The following is a 22097-nucleotide window of genomic DNA, read 5'->3' as shown; positions in this document are numbered from 1 at the left end:
TCCGATCAGAATTCTAAACGGATTTCCGTACGGGTCAAGATCGAAATAGTAATATGAAACTGATGACGCGAAGGTTGTCTTGTTAGTCCAACAGTAATAATAATAATAATAATAATAATAATAATAATAATAATAATAATAATAATAATATTTATTTATTTGTCAGAAACCAGTGTACAAGGCCTGGATATGACATAGTCAGGTTTGATAATATACACACACACACATACACAAACAAATAAACTTAGTACAAATAAATATAGACAAATAAACAAATAATTATAAGCAAATAAACATACACTGAGAAATAAACAGAGTATGCTGTAGGTTAACATATTTATATAGGGACAAAGGTATAATTAAAATACAAAGAGAGAAATTAAAATATAAAGAAAGGGTCACATTTCTAAAATACAATATTTACATCACACTCCATGAATTCACTCACTGAATAGAAAGGTCTGTTCAGCAACCATCCATGTATGCAGGACTTACACCTACTTATTGGTAACTTTCTCGCCTCCAATGGTAGCTTATTAAATATATTTATGCTATTAAACAGGCAGGTATTTGAGCTCACGCTCAATCTGCACCTTGTGTAATCTAATTTATCTTTATTGCTAGTGTTGAAGGAATGTATATCTGATCTAGTCTGATAAAGATCTATGTTGGATCTAAGGAATATACAGCGCTTTACAATTTCAAATTAGAATTATAACAATGTAATATGCAGAAAGAACACTGAAGAGACGGCCTAATCAGCCTTCTGTATGGATTGTGTGCAGGGTGGCGACGGGCAACCCGGTGGTGTTCACGCTGTCCCCTCCCGAGTGCTACATGGAGATCCGGCACGGCTATGGCACGTCTGGCACGCGCGTGGGCGGCCCCGTGCGGGTGGGAGATCCGCTCACTCTCATCATCTACATGCGCAGCAAATACGGTCAGTAACAGCAGCAGCCAGGAAGGCTCTGACATGAAACGTCTGTGCAGCTTGCTTAGGTCCAATTTTTGCTTTTTCACTTCACCATTCTTTGGTTCGAAAATAAAATACAATATTTGGTCAATTTTCAACAGTGTTCATTAAAGTTCATAAAATGCAATAAAATAAAAAAAAAAACAATTTTGTGAACAGGTGTGCTTGTTGAGCTTCTTCAATTATTAATATCAGACAAGTTTCGTGGATTGCTTCCCCATCATCAGTGATGATCAATCAATCAATCAATCAATCAATCTTCTTAATGTATCCAGCTGTTTGCTGACAACATAAAGTCCACTGTAGTCTATTCAGTTGTTGTTTTTCACGAGAAATGAGGGGTATTTTGATCGGTGTTCATTATAGATGCCTGTTGCTAGTAGCCAGAGGTGGGGTGTAGTCAATATATACTGCAGGGCTGTGTCTTCTGCAACTGGTACTGATGAGTTTAATTTACTTCTTTTGTGGTTTATGGATGGACAGTATAGAAGAATGTGTTCCAGATCTTCATCATGATTATTACACCACAGACAAGTAGGATTATCAGAAATGTGAAATCGGTGTAGGTACAATTGTGTGAAAATGTGACCTGTTTTGGCTCTTGTTAAAAATGTTTGAACATGTCTGGGCAAGTTTTTGTACATTTCCAGGTCATTTGGTTTCTTTTGTACAGACTGTAAAATTTTTCCTTTGTCAGAAGAGAGCCAATTGGTGATGTGAAGACTGTAATGGAAATATTTAAAATTACCAACTACAATAATTACATATTATCATTTGTTTGAATTTTAAAAAATGTTAAAAAATGAGAATGTTATAAATTTACAAGTAGTAACTGCTGATATAAAATTGAATTGACATGTTGTGGTATGTTTGAATTATCGTACTAGTTAAAAACACACAATATCATTTTACAAAAAAGAAAAGAGTCAATCAACCAAGTTGTACTTTTGCTCACTCATTCTTCTTCTTCTTCTTCTTCTTCTTCTTCTTCTTCTTTCTTTTCTTTTTTTTTTTTTTTGTAAAATGATCTTATGGTTTTTAACTATTACGATAATTGAAACATATCACAATTCGTTTCAATTTTATATAAGCAGTTACTACTTGTAAATTTAAAACATTCTCATTTTTTAACATTTTTTAAATTCAAAGAAGTAATATTGTGTAATTATTGTAGCTTAAATTTAAAATATTTTTAAACAATTTAAAATATTCAAACAAATAATATTGTGTAATTATTGTAGTTTAAATTTTTTAAACATTCTTATTCTTTAATATTTTAAATTCAAACAAATGATATTGTGTAATTATTGTAGCTAAAATTTTTTAAACATTCATATTCTTTAACATTTTAAATTCAAAAAATGATATTGTGTAATTATTGTAGCTCAAATTCAAAATATGTTTAAACAATTTTAAATATTCAAACACATGATATTGTGTAATTATTGTAGCTTACATTTTTTAAACATTCTTATTCTTTAACAATTTAAATTCAAACAAATGATATTGTGTAATTATTGTAGCTTAAATTTAAAAAAAATTCATGTTCTTTAACATTTTAAATTCAAACAAATGATATTGTGTAATTATTGTAGCTCAAATTCAAAATATTTTTAAACAGTTTTAAATATTCAAACACATGATATTGTGTAATTATTGTAGCTTAAATTTTTTAAGCATTCTTATTCTTTAACAATTTAAATTCAAACAAATGATATTGTGTAATTATTGTAGCTTACATTTTTTAAACATTCTTATTCTTTAACAATTTAAATTCAAACAAATGATATTGTGTAATTATTGTAACTTAAATTTTTTAAACATTCTTATTCTTTAACATTTTAAATTCAAACAAATGATATTGTGTAATTATTGTAACTTAAATTTTTTAAACATTCATATTCTTTAACATTTTAAATTCAAACAAATGATATTGTGTAATTATTGTAACTTAAATTTTTTAAACATTCTTATTCTTTAACATTTTAAATTCAAACAAATGATATTGTGTAATTATTGTAGCTTAAATTTTTTAAACATTCTTATTCTTTAACATTTTAAATATATAAATATTTAAATAAATCACACGTTTTGAACGAAAAGAAGAAACTAACGCCATTCAGTAATATAATGAATTGTGCTCCTGATGGTGTAATGCAAAGCCCTTGTTGACCGTCGCTGCTGATGAGTGTTGTTTTCGCAGATGGATTCGACATCGTGGTGAATGACTGCTTCGCACACAATGGCGCGACAAAGAAGATCCAGCTGATCGACCAGTACGGCTGCCCCGTGGACGACAAGCTCATCAGTCGCTTCCGGGGGTCCTGGAGCGAAACCGGGGTCTTCGAGACTCAGGTGTTTGCTTACATGAAGACGTTCCGCTTCACTGGCTCGCCCGCCCTCTACATCGAGTGCGACGTGCGTATGTGCCACGGACGCTGTCCGGTGAGTTACCCCTTCACAGTCCACGCAGTATTTCACTTGTTCTTACAGTATTGTGCATAAACCGACAGTTTTCGTCTTTCAACGTGTTAGATCTTTACATATATCTTAGTGTCGTCTATTATTTTATATCTTCTGCCCCGAACTTTTCTCCCGTTCACCATTACTTCCAGTGCATCCTTCAGTACGTAGTTTCTTCTCAGCCAGTGACCCAACCAATTTCCTTTTCTCTTCCTGATCAGTTTCAGCATCGTTCTTTCTTCACCCACTCTTTCCAACACATCTTCTTTTCTTATTCTGTCTGTCCATTTCACATGCTCCATTCTTCTCCATATCCACATTTCAAATGCTTCTATTCGCTTCTCTTCACTTTGTCGTAATGTCCATGTTTCTGTCCCATGCAATGCCACATTCCATACAAAGCACTTCACTAGTCTCTTCCTTAGTTCTTTTTCCTGAAGTCCGCAGAAGATGCTCCTTTTTCTATTAAAAGCTTCCTTTGCCATTGCTATCCTCCTTTTGACTTCCTGGCAGCAGCTCATGTTACTGCTTATAGTACACCCCAAGTATTGGAAGCTGTCCACTTGCTTCTACTGCCTCATTTAGAATTCTTTATTTTTCTATCGATAACCATGGTCTTCGTTTTCTTTGTATTCATGTACCATATAGGGGATACCTTTACGTTTACCTTTTACGACATTTGATAAATGTACAGTAATGCTAAAATGAAATTTTTTAGGATTGGTTATTACCATAAATAATTACACTATGAAAGAAAGGAAAATTTGCAATTCTTACTGGTACATACTTTATAGGCACACAGTTAATTAATTTTCTCAGTATAAAAACAACCCTAGATAATTTTATATACGAGTGTATATATAGTTAATATGAGATTCCTATGTTAAAAATCGTTCAATAATCAATATGAATTATTTTTCTTCGGAATGACATATGTGAGACATAAAGTACATTATATAATGTGTCATTTATTTTTTGAAAAAGACGTTCTTTAAGTGACTACCACTGTGATGGAAATGTGCTTTCTTAGACATTCACAAAGTGAAGTTGCTGACTTGATTGAATTATGACCACTCGAATTTCTCCCCTCCCCACCACGAAACTAAAAATAATGGCTACGCCAATGTCAGGAAGTGTCATGTGTGAACCAATTTCACATTTACACGATGAAGACTTAAGCAGCACCTACCAGGCATTAAAAGGGACAAGTACTTGTAACAGCTTGCTGTCTGGAGATTGTCACACACTTCGTTCTGTGTCTGTTGCAGAGCCAGCCGTGTCACTGGCGCAATGCCAAGGCTGTGTCCAAGCGTTCTGTGCCACCAACGACGCTGGCGCCCTCTGCACAGGCCCTGTCAGAGAACGTCAGCCTGTTCCAGTCCCTGCGCGTCCTGCAGGATGGCGAGAGCACAGATGCGGGAGCCTCACCCAGCAACAGTGAGTACACACTTCGCCGCAAATTAACTTTCAAGCCTCAAATAGAAATTAAATTAGAAACTTTACCCTAGTTCTTCCCTGTTGGCAATCGAAACTGAATCACTATATGTAGTGAGTATTACTATTACAGGTTCGTTGCCCGACCTAAATAGTGTCTGCCTCAAGACTGGAGCATTCTCTGCCCTGCTAGGTGAGTTCTGCCTTCATGTAACATTCTCGGGCTGCATGCAGTGAGTCTCTGTCGATATTTTTTTGTGATGTTGTGCCACAGGTCTGCAATGCTTGCTGTTGTGTGTGTGTAAGTTGATATAAGATGTTTTGTGATGCATGCAGTGAGTTTCTTTGTCTGTGATATTAAGTCACAGGTGTGGACTGCTAGCTGTTGTGTGTAAGTAGATATAAGTTGTTTTGTGATGCTATGTCGCAGGTCTGGGCTGTATGCTGCTCTGTGCATTGAGCCTCAGCGTGGTTCTTCTTTGTTGCCGTCTGCGTCGCCTCAAACTGTCAGCTCTGGAGAAGGATGGCCTCTCTACATCTGGCCCACCGTCCCTCTTCGACCACGCCAGTTTCATGACGCATAAGGGTCGCATCAACTGAACATGTTACTGATTGCGGTGCAACTGTGATACCATTGAAAGACTCACTTCCACCACGTGTCGGGGCAGAGCATTATGATCGGCCATTAGTCAGTGATTGGTGTCGGGTCTTTGCGTGAGAAGGTGTCGACCGAGACACTGGTGGAGGACCATCCCCTGTCAGCTGTGCTTGAAGAAAAGCTCGGAGGACAGACTTTCTCCAGCTGGTCTCCAAGCTATCTTGTATTTAATGGTGGGAGGGTTCAGAGAGCTGGTAGCACACATGGGACTTTTCTTACCCTAATGGAGGTGTCTTTGTCCTGTCTGAATTTGTTCGAAAGTGTTCTCTACACTCATGGGTTGTTGTGGGTCTTTATGTTGCTGTAGTCAAACCACGGTGGGTCGTCTTAGGGGAACGCATCACAGAATCCTCATCACCTGCGGGTTGTTGCCTTTTGCCTTATTAGAAATATATTATAGTGTGTCTCAGAAGTGACACACCTTAGGCTATACTGCACTTCTTGTTTCAGGACTGATGATATGACGTCGACTCATCCTCATGGTGCAGTAACATGGAGGTGATATACGAGTTCCATCACAAACACCAGTGGCGTAGCATAAAATTTTGAGCAGGGGAAGCTAACTCAAATTGTCTTCCATGTACATATGAGAAAACGTATTGCAAAAATATAGTCTTAAAATAAATAGTAATCAATGTCAAGTCAACAGTCATAAGTTACACCAATAAGGCATCACCTCAAATAGTACCTAGTAAATTATGATTTCATGGTTTACACATATCTCTGACAAATAGACACGTATACCACTAGCTCACTCTCTGTCATATTTAGAGAAATCACAACATTAACGGTCAATAAATACAGTATTAGTAATTACGTAAGTATGCATCTGTCTTGGTTGTGTCCTTCATTGACAGCAAGGGAGTTGGTCGTTTCTTTTTAAATCACATTTTTGTTCATAAGTCAGCCTTGATAATGGAATTGTCCTAAAAATTCAAGTAAATTAGTGCCAGCAACAGTTATTTCACTCATTATTTATTATATCAGCCACAATGGACACTAACACTTCAACTAAACACAACTCACGAAAGGGATAACTCGGAAACTAAATTCTTTTCAATGTTACAGCTAGCTTCTTGCGAGCCTTGTGACCAGGGTAGTTTTGTTAGAAAGAGATGGAAAATCTGCGGGGTGGGTTACACAGAAGAATGAGGGGATTGGAAGCTGGTGTGTGCAGACTTCATGTTTACTGCTGCATCACAAGTCATCCTGAGCTGCCACATCACAGTATTTAATGCGTAAATATAAATTGTATTACAATTAATAAATAATTTTGTTCATAAACTGCAGGTTTGTTATAAAATTATTATTAAGTGGGGAAGCTGAGCTTTTTAGCTTACATTGACGCTACGCCACTGACAAACACCTGAAGTGAATACCAATTTCTCATAACACCCTTAGATGATTGCTCTCAATGTCGAAGGAGACAGAATTTGTATCATCTCCCTTTTACTGCACTGGTCGACCATGAGAACTATTTCGATGCGTTTGCCTTGATCAACTTTATTTTACTAGTCTTGAAACGAAAAGTACAATTAAGGGAACTGCTGTTCAGCCGCTGGTGTGGGACTTGTGGGACCTTCACGTCACAATGAGTAGGGCTCTACATTCTTTGAAAAGACTCATAAGTCATTGAAATTTTTAAGCTGGGGAAATATTTACCAGTTCATTATGTGATTTCTAGAGACCGGCACAATATGAACAAATTTTTGTCAAAATATGACATTTATTTTGGCTGAATATGAAAATATGAAATAAATATTTCAATGCTAAAATATCTTCGTTCCTAAAACATTTGGAGCAGGTTTACATCATTACTTCCAAATAAGCCTTTAGAAATTAAAAGTTTGCATTTGCCTATACAGTGAAACCTTTCATTTACGGACATCGAAGGGACGTAACAATCTGTCCGCATCTGGGAGGTGTCCTTTATTTTGGAGGGAGGCTCCCCAATCTAACAGTAAATTTATAATATGCATTATGTATCACTTCACGCTTTAAATGAAATGTATTACTGTTTTAATTCTAAATACAGTCTACTGTACTACAGTAAATTCTTTGCAACTTTCAACTACAGTAGATAAGACCGAGAAAGGAAAATATAGTACTGTGCCATGTATTTTATTCTAGGTCTACAGTTATGCAGTACTGTAATTTACAGTTTTCAACTTAACCTTTACATTCAGGTGCCATGTCTCTCGAAACAGAACAACTGATTGCAGTGAAGAGAATAATCCTACTAACCCTATCATGTGTCGAATACAATTTCAGGATCGCGGAAAACTTGGATCCATCAGACAGGTTAAATTTTATGAATTTGTTTATCCACCCGCTTCCAGCTAACAAGGGGTAGTCGGCTGGGCTAGTGGTAGCCTACGAGACCCTTATGTTATGTTTCATGTTAAGGAACTTCTGTACAGTTCTAAAAACTAAATTTTCCATTTTTGTAACACATTATGTCTTGAAATCTAAGTTCTGTCCACAGTCAGGAGGTAAAGCAAGCTTTAGGACTGTGAAACAGCTGTCCGTGTCCGTGTCTGAGAGTGTCCGTAAACGAGAGTTAAATTTATCATTATTTCTATATCATTTCAGTTGGGACATAAAAATCTGTCTGTATTTGAGAAGCGTCCGTATCTTTGGGGGGTGTCGGTAAGGAGAGGTTTCACTGTATTTCATATGCCACCAAATAAAATGCAATAAATCAGCATCGTAAAATCCTAATTGCATTCTACACGTCTCGAATCGTGAGAATCTTTGTTCCCACATTGCTAGTATTTTGCCTGTCTCTATATGACGAGTTTGTCAATGCCCAGAAATTAATGGGTCTCTTCAAATACACTCTGGCATTGAAAGATTGTGATGAAGGCTATTTTAAAATTTATTTTCTTTGATGAAGAGATAGGGAAACGCGAATGCAAACAGCGAAGAGCAACACCCGAAGGCCAGACTGCGAACCCTGTGGCTTGACTGTTCCCCAGACCAGTGGAGGAGCTGCGTCTGTACAGCTATCTACCTCATGATCGCTTCCCCCTCCCGTGTGTGCCACTGATATTTGTAAACTTTATGTCTATGTAAAATAAAATGTGTTAGTCAAGTATCTGCATTGTCGCCAGCTTCCTGTCACCAGTCCTCAAGTGCATGTGAGATTCTTAAAAAAATCATACAACGAGATGGAGCAGTGCATGGCCGCCATCTTGACGATTACTCCCCTATGGAGTGCAGGAAGTTAAGCCAAAAGGAACCAGTCGGATTTTATGTATCTATGTTCAGCTTGAGTAGCTGACAAAATATATATTTATATCTACTACATGCTGGAGTATTTTATATAGACAAATGTCTGAATAATAATGGAAACATTATTAAAAAAACCCGCTCAAGGATCTTTTTCCACCCGAACCTCCTCTTGGAAGTAATGGTGATTTTATTTAATTTTTAAAATAAGAGTATTATATTGACAAATATCTATATATAATTTATTATTTTAATTGCTTCAGAAATAGAATAACTCTTCTCGGGTTCTCAGCCAGGTGAGTTGGAGATTAGCTTCCAAGCTTTTGACGGCTAGCTCTGCCATCTTCTTCAGGGACGAAGAAGTTGGCAGAGCTAGCCGTCGAAAGCTTGGAAGCTAATCTCCAACTCACCTGGCTGAGAACCCGAGAAGAGTTATTCTACATCAAACGCCGGGAAAGCCTCAAGTCATACATTGCTTCAGAAATGTTAACAATGAAACAAAAAGAAGAAAAGCAGACAGAGAATTTACTGTTAACACAAATATGCTATTACAGCAACATATTCATAGTACCGGTATCATTCGAAGAGTTGAGGTTAACATACACCTGGAATAAGATCTAAGCATGATGTCAGTATTCTCTCCTTACTCCACTTGCTTATTGCAAGTCCTACAATTTTAAAACACATCAATTCTAAACTTTGTGTGCTTCGGAGAAACACACAGAACCTATGTTTGAGCTGGAAGTTGTTGTCTAGTGCCTTTCATTTGGCAATGAAGCCATTAGTAGTAACAGAAGAAAAACCTACATAATTATTTTATCACTTAGGATTTGGTAAATTTGTTATATATCGTAAACAACTTTCCTGTGAAACTTCGATGCTAATTTATCTTTGTTGATTAGTTTCGGCTTGATTTGTAGCCATCTTCAGTATTAGATTTACTTATTGATAACAAATCCCTATCACAATTTAGACGATTACTATCTTAATTTGATAAAATGTCATAATGCAATTATTAATTGTGACTAATTCTTTATTTCAGATAGAAAGAGTGTGTGTGTCCAATGCCTACTAGTACCCACTTCACTTGCATGATTCGGGTTCTGTATATTGCGGATAGACCCATTTTCAAGTTGCACATCACTTCAGTGGCGTGATGTGTATCTGTGGAGAGTTATGTCGTGTACTACGGTGATTTAGATGAAAAGATAAATTATATCTCTCAAATTACAATTCTTTCAGTTTGTATAGTGGCTTTTCTGTTAGATGTTTCTTTGATTCTGATTTAAATCTACTATCTTTTATTATTTGAAGTTGTATTGGTTTATTATTATATAATTTTTCCCCAGTTGCTACTGGATCAGTTTCCTTTTTATTTTGTGGGCTCTACGGCATCCTCGTCTTATATCACATTTTCTCCTAGTATTATAGTCAGAAACATATTGTCGTACCTACATACATTTGGATTCCTGGGGAACCACGTTCACAATCGACATATTGAATAGAAAAGGACTCAATGGATCCCATTTTTCTTTTCTACTGATGTCCATTATCTTCTAATCAGCAATACTATTGGGTTGTTCTCATCAGCATCAGTCAGGTATGGGCCATACAAGTAGCAGCATAGTCAGGGGGTAAAGCTTCTCAGTCCAATTTCTTCTTCCCCTCACGCGCAGGTAGGTTTCACAAGATAACGAATGGTCTCAAAGCATCTTGTATATCGTCATTCTATAGGTGTTTAACTGGTTAAATCATAGATCTGCTCGTCAAGTATCTTGTCTTCGGTGAAATCTACAAATATTTCACAAAGCAGCGTCACAGCAGTTGGGTGAAGTAAGCAACAGTCCAGGATCTCAAGTCCTATGAGATGCTGTACAAAGGAAAAATACTGAAGACAAAAATTGAGAAAAAGATAATCAGGAGGCTTGGAATATGAAGGCGACAAACCTTTGATTTCTTCCCGCTTTAAATTCTAAGGTAAATGTTACAGTCTGATTCAAGAATGGACATGCTGAACAACAACAGGCAGTAACCTCCTTCCTGTGAGAGGCATTTGTTGTAAAATAGTAACAGAATGACCAGCTCGAACTTCTCCAAGCATCACTTGCATAGATGTTTCAAAGAACAGCATCATCAGTTCTTAAGTACAGAGCTGTGTAGTAGTTTTACAAGCAAAACTATTTCACACACAACAACAAATACTACCTGCTCATGATGTTAATAGTTATCGACCAATAGCACTATTAAGCATGATATCAAAAACCATGGAGTCCATGATCTCCAACAGATTAACTTGGTATTTAGAATCCCAAAATCTTTTATCACCAAGACAAGCCGGCTTTCGACAACTACACTCTACCAATGAACAAGTCATACGCCTCGGCCAAGAAATAAAAGACAGTTTTAACAAGAAAGAAGATACCTTGGCAATATTTATTGACTTTCAGTTAGCATATGACTCTGTTTGGAGAAATAAATTATTACTAAAACTCCAGAAATTAGATATCTCCAGCAATATGTTCAGATGGATATCAGAATTCCTTAGTCAAAGATTCATTGCCACTAAATTCAATAACTAACTTTCTAGTTACAGACAAATATATCGAGGTCTACCTCAGGGCACTATCCTCAGCACAACTTTATTCAATATTTATATAAATGACTTACCCTCCCTATTAGAGGAATCAAACATGAAAACAGCACTATTTGCAGATGATATAGTTTTGTGGACTTCCGGATCTTACCGACATAGAGACAAAATTCAAAATTCTGCTCTTAAAGCTCTAAATCAACTACATGAATGGAATACATCAAATTTGATGACACTTAATTTAAGCAAAAGTAACTACCAAATATTTTCACTCGGTAAAAAAGAAAGAGAATTCAATATCCAATACAATGGCCAACACCTCCCTAGGACTTATGAATCCAAATATCTTGGAGTTATTTTCGATAGTAAGTTAACATGGAGCAACCATTTGAAATACATTTCTGAAAAAGCTCGTAAAAGATTCTCCCTTCTAAAAAGACTAGCAGGAAAGAAATGGGGATGCTCTAGGAATACTTTGAACACTACACACAAAATGTTTATACAGCCAGTGCTGACATACTGCGGAGAAATTTTAATTACTTCACCTTTCATAAACGAAATACAATATGTTCAAAACCAAGCTCTCAGACTCATTACTGGTGGAATCAAAACAGCTCCAATAGATTCTATGAGATTCCTCACTAATATTAACAGCATCAAAATGACAATAGAAGAAAAAGCACTGATTCAATATGAAAAACTTATCAGATTACCAGGAAACAATTGGCATTCATACAGTCCTCTCTGTAGATTGAAAACTCAAAAAAGTTTCATATCCACTGTTCAAGAATTAAAACAGAAAATCAATATCCCGAATTAAAAAAAAAAAACTTACAAATTAAACCAAACCCTTTAACTCTATTGAATATAGAATATAATCTAAATTTAACAGAAGAAATACTGAAATCAGAAGTAAACACTGAAATACTAAAACAGTTGTCTTTAGAGACAATAAATATTAGGTACCCTACACAAAACTGGCTTCCTTTATACACTGACGGATCCTTGATCTCCAGAGAATAAGGTGCCGGTGCAGGTGTTACGTGCTGTCTCTTCTCACTTTATAGATCTCTTGGGTATGGAACAACAAGTTTTGATGGAGAAATCATTGCAATAAGTGAAAGTCTCAGGAATCTTCTATGCTACATCAACAAATTTAAAAATGCAGTTATATTATCAGACTCCAAAGCAGCTATTCTATCAATCGTCTCTAAACACACACCTTCATCTCAAACAGCAGAAATAACTAAAATGCTCTCTCAATTAATATCACTCAATAAAAGAATTGTATTCCAATGGATACCATCGCATTGTGGAATCCTGGGAAACGAGAATGCGGATGCTTTAGCAAAGAAGGGCAGCACTGCAACTTACAGACCTGTTACTAAATCTACGTATTACTCTGTGAAAAGATTTATTAAATCTACATACTTAGACTTCAACAAACAAAATATGATAACACAATCCCAAGGGAAAAAATGGAACTCTCTGCATCATAATCCACAGTCAATTCCCGATTTACCACGAAAATCGTCTGTAGCTGCATTTAGATTGGCAACAGGCCGTGATTGTTTGGCCAAACACCTGCATAGAATTGGAATATATCAGTCCCCTATCTGCCCATTGTGCAACTCAAACCAAGAAATGGATTCGGAACACCTCAAAATCTGTGCTTCAGTGGCTGGCCATGATAATATCTTTGAAAAGTATTGGAGTGCAAGAGGTCAAATGACTTTACTGTCAAACGCCTGGCATTAGAAAACAACAACAAATACTACACCCAAACAGAAGGATTGCCAATGGGATCACCCATATCTAGCATGCTAGCAGAGATATTTTTACACAACATAGAACAAACATACATACTCAACAATAAACACAACAAATATGCAGACAACATAATATACTGGCACAGATACGTAGACGACATACTCATACTATACAAAGGAAACAAACGACAAATACACAAACTACACCAATACATAAACAAAATACACCCAAAACTCCAATACACACTGGAACTTGAAAACAATAACTCCATAAATTTCCTAGACATCACCATAACAAAAGTAAACAACAAACACACCTTCAGAATATACAAAAAACCAACCACCACCACCACACACATACACAACACATCTAATCACCCCACACAACCAAACATGCTGCATTCAGGACAATGGTACACAGATTACTCAACATACCTATGAGCCAACAACACTACAATGAAGAAGTGAACACAATCAAATACATAGCACAAGAAAATAGTTACAATTCAAACATAATAGACAACATCATAAGAAAGACAAAACAAAAACTCAACAAACACACAAAACAAACACAAGAACACAAGAAATACATCACACTAACATACGAAAACAAAAACACACGCAAGATCGCATCCTCATTCAGAAAACAGAAATAAAACATAGCATGCAGAACAGAAAACACACTACAAAGACATCTCAACACACAAACAACACAAACAAATAAATACAACCACACAGGTGTATACAAACTCACATGCAATAGTTGCGACAGATTCTACATTGGACAGACAGGCAGATCATTCCAAACACGATACAAAGAACACATTAAAGCAATAACCAGAGGACACAATACATCTACATATGCCGAACACATAACTAATGCTAACCACACATACAACCCAAGAACCAAAAACTCAACACACTAGAACAGTATGAAATATACGGACACACTAAAACACACCCTAATCAAATTCTCAACACACAGATCAATTTCAGAACACACACACTATTTGACACAACTCTTCATCACACGAACGCACCCACACAACAGGCAGCGAAGTTGAGATAACACCGAGATCTAGTAGGCTCTGAGGATGGTGTCGAATAGCACCGAAACAGCTGTAAGCCACACATGGTTACACAATTAACACGAGTAAGATCGCTATTTAATCAATTATTTAGTTTTACTTAGTTATTTTGGGTAGAGATCACTGTGTGGGAAAAAATTCCAATTGAGCGGATTTAAATAAAAAGAAACACAAAATCAGAGTTGAAGTGGATCATTTAGGAAATATTAAAAAAGAAATACAACCGTCAATATTAGAACAGAAGTTTATGAAGGTCTCCTTCCGAGCATTCATGACACAAGAATGAGTACCGGATCTGAACTGCCAGATTTTCCATAGGGAATAACATCACTTTCGTCCTGCAAAACTGTAGAGGATGCTTCTAAGGCTTCTAAGTGAAATTATTCAAAATCGTTGTAATCTGTAACTTCCGAGATTAAACAATTTAGTCCATTGCTGCTATTGCCCCATAAGCATTGAGCCCTGTGAATTGTCTTAGCATTTCAGCAATCTGATTGTCACCTGCAGGTGACCACTAGGATCCTGAATAATTATAAAAAAAGCTTTGTTAATAAACGTCTATTTCATAAACTGTATAGAAACACAACTTTCAACATAAAAATTAAGAAAATGTTTCAGTATCGGTAGTAACAAAGTAGTTGTTAACTAATGCTGAGTTCTGGGCAATGAAGCCAGTATTTCTCACACAGTGGGTTTAGAGGAGTGGGCTGAACAAATGATGCTGATCCAGTTCTTCCTGAAGACTGCATAGTGGACAAAATGTGAAAAAATTATTCAAATTTTGTTTAATTGTTTTGACAAGCAGTCATGCCTGTAAGTAATCGCAAGGATGCAGATGCACTTTTCCTTGGTTACAGTACCTGCTTTATTGTACAGTGAGACACTCCCATCTTTTATTACTGTTACTTGAAATTTCTTGGAAATGGTATGATATTGTTGTTGTTTAGTCAACTGTCCGAAGACAGGTTTGAACCTCACAAATGATACCAAGAAAGCACCACTTGTGAGGCAACTAGGCCAGTTCCTTTCCCCCTCCAATGCATACATCGCTGATTAGCTACATATTACACTAGTCGGATTTCAGATGCATACAAACAATTGTTCGTCAAGTGAGATGTGTGTATGTGTGTGTGTATGTATGGTGGGGTTGGGTGGTGCTGGAAGTTTGGGTGTGGGTGTGTGTGTGTGTGTGTGTCTTGTGGAGAACAGTATGACAGATACTATTTTAAATAATGCAGACACCGAAAAGAATGACTGAAGACATTCTGTTCCAAAGAATAACTACACATGCGTAATATAGACAGTATTATAATATAATGAAGTACGGTATTATTAAAATTGATCGTTGTTTCAGTCATTAGCCTCTTCCAGAAAGATATTGAAGTGCTATCATGCAACAGTCTCAGACTTTCAATCATTTCCTTTAGCGAACCCTAACATTTTTAGTAGGTTTGGTAATTTGTATATTTCTGTGTAGAATCTTGTTCTGAGGAGGAATATGCTTTCACTTAATGTAATGTGTTTGTTGTTTTATTGAAATCATAAATATTTCTGATCACTGAAGAAATATAGGCCTATTCAGTTATTTTCATTGTACAAATGTTTATAAGTCACAGTTAACCTTGTCCAATAAAAATAGTGTGATGTGTGGAGTTGGTAACATATTTTTAATTTCACCAAAGTGTTGTAACTTATCCTAACTGTTGGACTACACAGACAGAGAGAGAGAGAGAGAGAGAGAGACCTGGCAGCCATCTTTAAAACTGGCAAAATGTGCATAGTGTGTTGTTCATCTTCGTGATGCTCAAACTTTCATTCCGTGATTTTACACTACGTCTGATTCTGGTTGTACGATACAAAGCGTCACTAACTACGAATCTAGCGTTACTTCCAGCACCCAACTTAATAACAAAATGTATGTCAGTATTCTAAACAGGGTTAATTAAAAGTCCTGCACCACTCAACTAACTTTTGAAGCCTGTGGTTCAGTGATGTGAAACTCGGTGTGTGTGGATAGCTGTACCCATATCCTAAGAACTCAATAAAGGTGCATCTACATGGTTCAACTTTTCTTTCTACTTAATGCATTGAAGGAATGCATGCAAGAGTGAACGAAACGCATTCAATTGTGCATGCCTTTTTCCACTAAAAATGAGAGTGCATGTGGCGATTGAAAGCTACCCATTGCCGGTGGGTATCTTGTTCAACAGCAGCATGTAGTGAGCAGCTGATTATTCTAGGTGGCCTTGAATAAACTGAACATTTTTTTGTTTGATGATAGCGGATCTTTTAAGCTGAAGATACAGTGTTATTCTACATTACATTGTACTTATATTTTTTCTTCCAAAGCATCTTCAGATTTCATAGCTCTATTGCTTGATAAGGCATCCATGTTTGTTTAGTGTACAAGTCATCAATCAAGAAAGCATTTTCGTTTACTAGCAACTACGGACTTGATTGCTATGCACTATGTAGTTTTGGATCATGACTTCTGACATCACATCCGGCTATTTAGTCGACTTTCTAGTTCACTTCAGCTGTAAATGTAGCTTGGGACACGGCCTAACATTAGTTACTTCAGTTAAGTATTGGAAAATTTGATAAATTAATTTATAGAGAACAGATTCAGTGATTTTAAGAATTTAGAGAATGAATTTCTAGTATTTGCAATTCAGTCTGCATTAATGATCAATATGTGAGAATCAGGGACGGCTCGTCCATAAGAGCTGCGGAGCTGCAGCACTCCCTGCTTTGACAGGAAAATAAAAATAATATTTATTTTAATTTGTAGAAGAATTGTTACAGCTTTTATTGGTAAATTGCTTTATATTTCATCTGGCCGGGAATATGTACTATTATTTTATGCATAATCTTTTTGCGCGTCGACTGTATTGGAATTGACACTGCATTCAAAGTCATCCTGGGATCTGCAGGGTGGGACAGATCATAGAGAGTGTGTCTTGCATGGGGAAACTGCCGCTGTTTAAAACCCATATTTCGCTGCAGTGGCTCGCAGAGCCAGGCGACAAGGGAAGATCTTTCCTCCCCTCCCACACCGCTATTGTAATGCTACATCAAATGGATTCTCTATTCCCTTGAAACTTAATTACAAAATTTTTATTTTCTCTTCACATACTTATTATTGTAGAATCTTATCAACAGTAATCTCACTAGACGTTTTGATTTATCTAGAGAAAATCAAAACTCGAGTGGGATTTAATTGACTATTACACGATTAGAAGAAAGTATATAAAGATTAGAAGTAACGAAGTACTCCAATACAATAAAATATTAATTGACTTACGAAAATACAACTGTCTTCAAATGTATTATTGTACCATCTCAACATTACAAATATTACGCTAGATGCATGCTAGATGGCAGTAGTGTCTTTATACAGACACTGTAATGATTACTATTCAATAAATCTTAATATTAAACAATCTCTGATACGTGACTATCCATAATATCATATAGCAGAAGTTCTTTTTATCCTCTCAGAGCAGAAGCTATAACATAACCTAACTAATGTACAGAAGTGTTAGAAAAGTTTTAATTAACGACGATGACATAAAAAATAAACATGAATAATTTTAAAAGGAATAATTATTGAATGTACAATTTTCAAATTTGAATGTGGCTGGTGGTTCAATTGATGTTATATTGGACTTGTGCATAATAGAAGTGGAACTCGTTGATTTAGGCCTACATGGTGTATTCAACTTATTTAGGATTTCCGAATGGTGCTCTTCATTTATTTGTAAATCGGATTTCAGAAGATGCATAGGTATGATCAGTGATTTTTATTAATTCTTGTTCTTGAATGCCAATGCGAGTCATATTTGAAACTGCTGTGCATCGACTGGAGTGGTTTGTAATTTTATATATATTTTTGACGTCCAGACCAGTGCAGTTTCAAATGTTAGCAAACAAAGAAACAAATGCTAGGGACGCGATAAAATTAAACAAATGCTAGGGACGCGATAAAATTGTGCGATAAGCAGCCATGATTGGTTGAAATACGTCCTTTCGTACCGTTTTATTGGTCAAAAGTAGTATGACGTAGTAAGAGTGTAATAGTCGAGTTAATATAACGAAATTAATATTCTCTTTTGCCTTATTAACACGTATATATCCAGTCTCCAGCAGAACCTAATATTTGCCTTAACTCAAAATGATTGCACGAATATAATCCTTTTGATATAGCACGTAAAATATGAAAGAGACTTCTTTTCCAGTTTTAGAAAATTGTTGACCATCAGTATATCTGAGTGTTGCTTTAGTACGTTGACGTTGACGTTTTAGTACCGTACCGTAATTTAACCAGTGCAAATGTGCAAGCATGAGAGTGTGTGAATTACAGAATATTAATTTTATTTTTCTCAACTTTCCCTTGCGGAGAAGAATGATGTAATGAAGTGAAATTAAAGGGTCGTTCGTTACGCGACCTAAATCTTACTCAAGCTTCATCCAGCCGAAATAGTGCATATATGTAAGGAAGTATAACAATGAAATTTACGGTGAGCATTTGTGGTTGCCTCCTCTTCGGTGGTGATACTGCATAGACTAGGAGTGGTGTGACAGATTTAGGACATTTGCCCCTAAAAATTAAAAAGCACGAATCTTCGCAATCTCGCCTGAAAAATGTTGTTTCATTGGCTTTGTTAGGCAAAACTAATATTGCTGTGCAATTAAGTGAAACGAACAGAACAAACATTCTCAAACATAATCAAGAAGTGAGAAAAAATCGTGAAATTATTTAAAAAAATATTGATTGTATCAAATTTTGTGGCCAATATGAACTTCCCCTTAGGGGACATGATGAAAAAACAATTCGAAGAACCCTGGTGTACTTCGTGGGTTGCTACAGTCCGTGAGTAATCTAAACGAGCCTCTCAAAAATCATTTGGAACATGCCAATGTTTAAAGGTAATTCTAAGACAATTCAGAATGAACTGGTAGATTGCAAGTTGAGTGTCTGCCGATCAGAAATTCAGACTGAAATCGATGGTATTAGTTTTTATAGCGATTAGCAAATGATGCCACAGACATCTCCCAACTAAGTCAGAAAGTATTGGTTTTTCGATATGTAGTGCATTTATTTTTGTCCTATACTTATTAGCAGGGAACGGATTTATATGGACTAAAAATATATGAAATATGTAAATATATATGTAGTTATTTTTACCAAAATATGGAATTAAATATGGATTTTTACCAAAATATGGAATTAAATATGGACTTAAAATTATAAAAAAATGACTATGTACGTTAAATATTGGTACATTTTAATCAAACTAAACAAAAAATATAATGGACGTACCTTATCTTCCAATGTAGTTTCAACAAAACACAATTTTTATTGTCTGTTACCATAACAATAGGTTACAAACATTTCTTTCAAGTGCTGAAAAGTGAATCTTCTTCTATTGTCTCTGAGGATAGATTTATACTGACTAAAAGAGCGTTCGACGTCACAAGAAGTAACTGGTACATAATTCAATTTCACAATGTCTGCTGGGGATAAGTCCAAGTTAATCTTCACTGTTGATTCACCACTCATCACAGCAACAACCTTTTGTAGTTCTTCATATCCAGGGTTTTTTGAAAGTACAGTGTCCACCTTAGCTCTTACTGCATCTGCAACTTTACCTCTACCACGATTCAGTTGTTCCACAGTACTATTTATAATTTCAAAACTTTCAGATAGTGAAAGGTGCCTATTTTGGAGACTTTTGAGCGTTTTTATGATGCATGAAAATGTATGCTGAATGTGAGCTAAGTCATTCTTCACACTTATGTCACAGGTAACTGTTTTCGCAGTATCAATTGAGACTGCATCTTCAGAGTCCAATGCAAGGAGAACATTGTTAATAGAGTCTATATGTTCGGCATAATATTCAACTGCTTCTAGCCATGTACCCCATCTAGTTAAAATTGGCTTTGGTGGCAATGGAATTTCAGGGTACATTTCTTTCAACACGTTAACTCTACTGGGAGCTTTGAGAAATACTTTTTTCACTGATGAAATCAACAAATCTACTTTAGGGAAATTGTCTCTGACCACTTCTGCCACACGATGAAATGCATGCGCCACACAAGTAAAATGAGTCAATTTAGGATATACAACAGATAATGCTTGTCCAGCTTTGACCATATAAGGGGCAGCATCGCTAATAAAGAATAACACATTATCGTACATAATACCCTTTGGCCACAGGATACCCATAGCTTCGTTGAACAGTTTAACTATAGTTTTGTTATTGCACTTTTCTAGAACATCACAATGTAAAAGAATTCGTTCAGAATATTGTTCACTTAACAAACCGATAACTACATTACCAACAAGTCTACCTTCTTTGTCGGGAGTCTCATCAATGGAAACCCAAATTGAACTATCTTTAATTTCATCTCTTATCTTCTGTATTGTCTCATCGTAGATGGATGGAGCATACGTCTTCCTAAGTGTTGACTCATCCGGGATTGTATGTTGAGTATATTTTTCAAGGAATTCCCTGAAGACCTTATTCTTTAGTTTGTAGAGAGGAATATCAGCAGAGATGAGAGAACGGCACAGGTCGATGTTAAACTCAGATCTTACATTCGATGTTGTTGGTTGTGTTAAAAACAATTGTCTCTGCTTGGAATTTAGTTGTTTGTTGGCCTGATGTTTACTAGTTGTAATGTGTTGTTGCACCAGGAACTTTTGTGTAGATGATACTGCACACTGACACAAATTACAAAATAATATTTTATTGTCAGTTGATAAACCATCTTCTTTAAATTCTGAAATGTAACTTGTTAGTTTTGATTTTAAATTGACTGAATGACGTACTTTTGGCATATTTACCGTCTTTATAGTATGATTTACAAAACTGAACCTATGTGTACTCTGACTGGCATTTAACTGTTGAGCTGCACAACTGAAGTCTGTTAAAAATTTTAAATTAAATTAATACAGTTTTGTAACTTACTTTCCCATTGTTGATAGGACTGCTAATTTTCAAATAACTCTGATGTTAAAGGGATTACTGAACATGTGTTTAAATCTCTATTGTTGAAATGTATTTTTAAAAGTTAATGGAATTTTGTTTTGTTTTATTGTTAAACCTAATATAATATGGACTGTTTTATATGAAATATGGAAAATATATGGAAATTAACGAAAATATGTACTAAACTCTAAAATATGGAAAAATATGGAAAATAAAAGTAGGATTTTTCAACCCTACACATTGTGAAACATAAAGATAATGCAAAATATAAATTATATTAGCTTTATAAGTAAATATGTATTTACATATAAATCCTTTCCCTGCTTATTAGTAATGGTGTCAAGAAGTGCATGTACCGGTACCAAAATCTACTGCAGCTCTCCCAATCCACAAGTTCACGAGCCGCCACTGGTAAGAATAGATCTTCAGTTAGAAGTTTTCGACTCCAAAATACGACACTTTTATGAAATGCAAATGTACAAATATGATTGGTTTAGATACCAGTCTGACTTGATATGTGCCAGAGGAAGAACAATTTTATTGTTTGTATATATCAGAAGTCTGATTAGTGGAATATGTGGGTAGTCAGCGATGTCTACAATGGAGGGGGAAAATAACTCGCCACCCTATCCCATTATCTCCTGGCCTAGTTGCCTCATAAGTGGTGACTTATCGGTATCACTTGTGAGGTTCAGACCTGTGTTCGGACAGTTGACTAAACAACGGAAATAATATTTTTAATTCAGTTATATTTCAGCTATTTGTGAAATAGTTTGTATTTTTTAAACTTTATTTTCTTCCATGGTCGTTATTGGTAAAATTGACATTGCAGAAAATTGTGTAGGCTTATGTTTTTGGTCTGTTTAAATTACTTCATTTTCCATGTTTCAAAGATT

The 22097-nt window shown here is 35.7% G+C and overlaps 1 protein-coding gene across 3 annotated transcripts in view; it reads left to right on the top strand.

Moving 5' to 3' along the window:
• LOC138706763 (uncharacterized) overlaps positions 1–8917 on the top strand; it is a 73429-nt gene extending 64512 nt beyond the window's left edge. For all 3 annotated transcript variants that reach the window (XM_069836428.1, XM_069836427.1, XM_069836426.1), the window contains 5 exons: positions 786–940; positions 3177–3418; positions 4705–4873; positions 5004–5063; positions 5301–8917. In XM_069836428.1, the coding sequence (XP_069692529.1) occupies positions 786–940; positions 3177–3418; positions 4705–4873; positions 5004–5063; positions 5301–5470 (796 nt within the window). In that variant the 3' untranslated portion in view covers positions 5471–8917. The remainder of the gene's footprint in view (positions 1–785; positions 941–3176; positions 3419–4704; positions 4874–5003; positions 5064–5300) is intronic.
• The last annotated feature ends 13180 nt before the right edge of the window (positions 8918–22097 follow it).

This window comes from Periplaneta americana, chromosome 9, assembly GCF_040183065.1.
Source record: "Periplaneta americana isolate PAMFEO1 chromosome 9, P.americana_PAMFEO1_priV1, whole genome shotgun sequence".
NCBI classification, from domain to species: domain Eukaryota; kingdom Metazoa; phylum Arthropoda; class Insecta; order Blattodea; family Blattidae; genus Periplaneta; species Periplaneta americana.
Note: the sequence above shows the minus strand (reverse complement) of the source record. Positions and strands in the feature narration are given on the sequence as shown.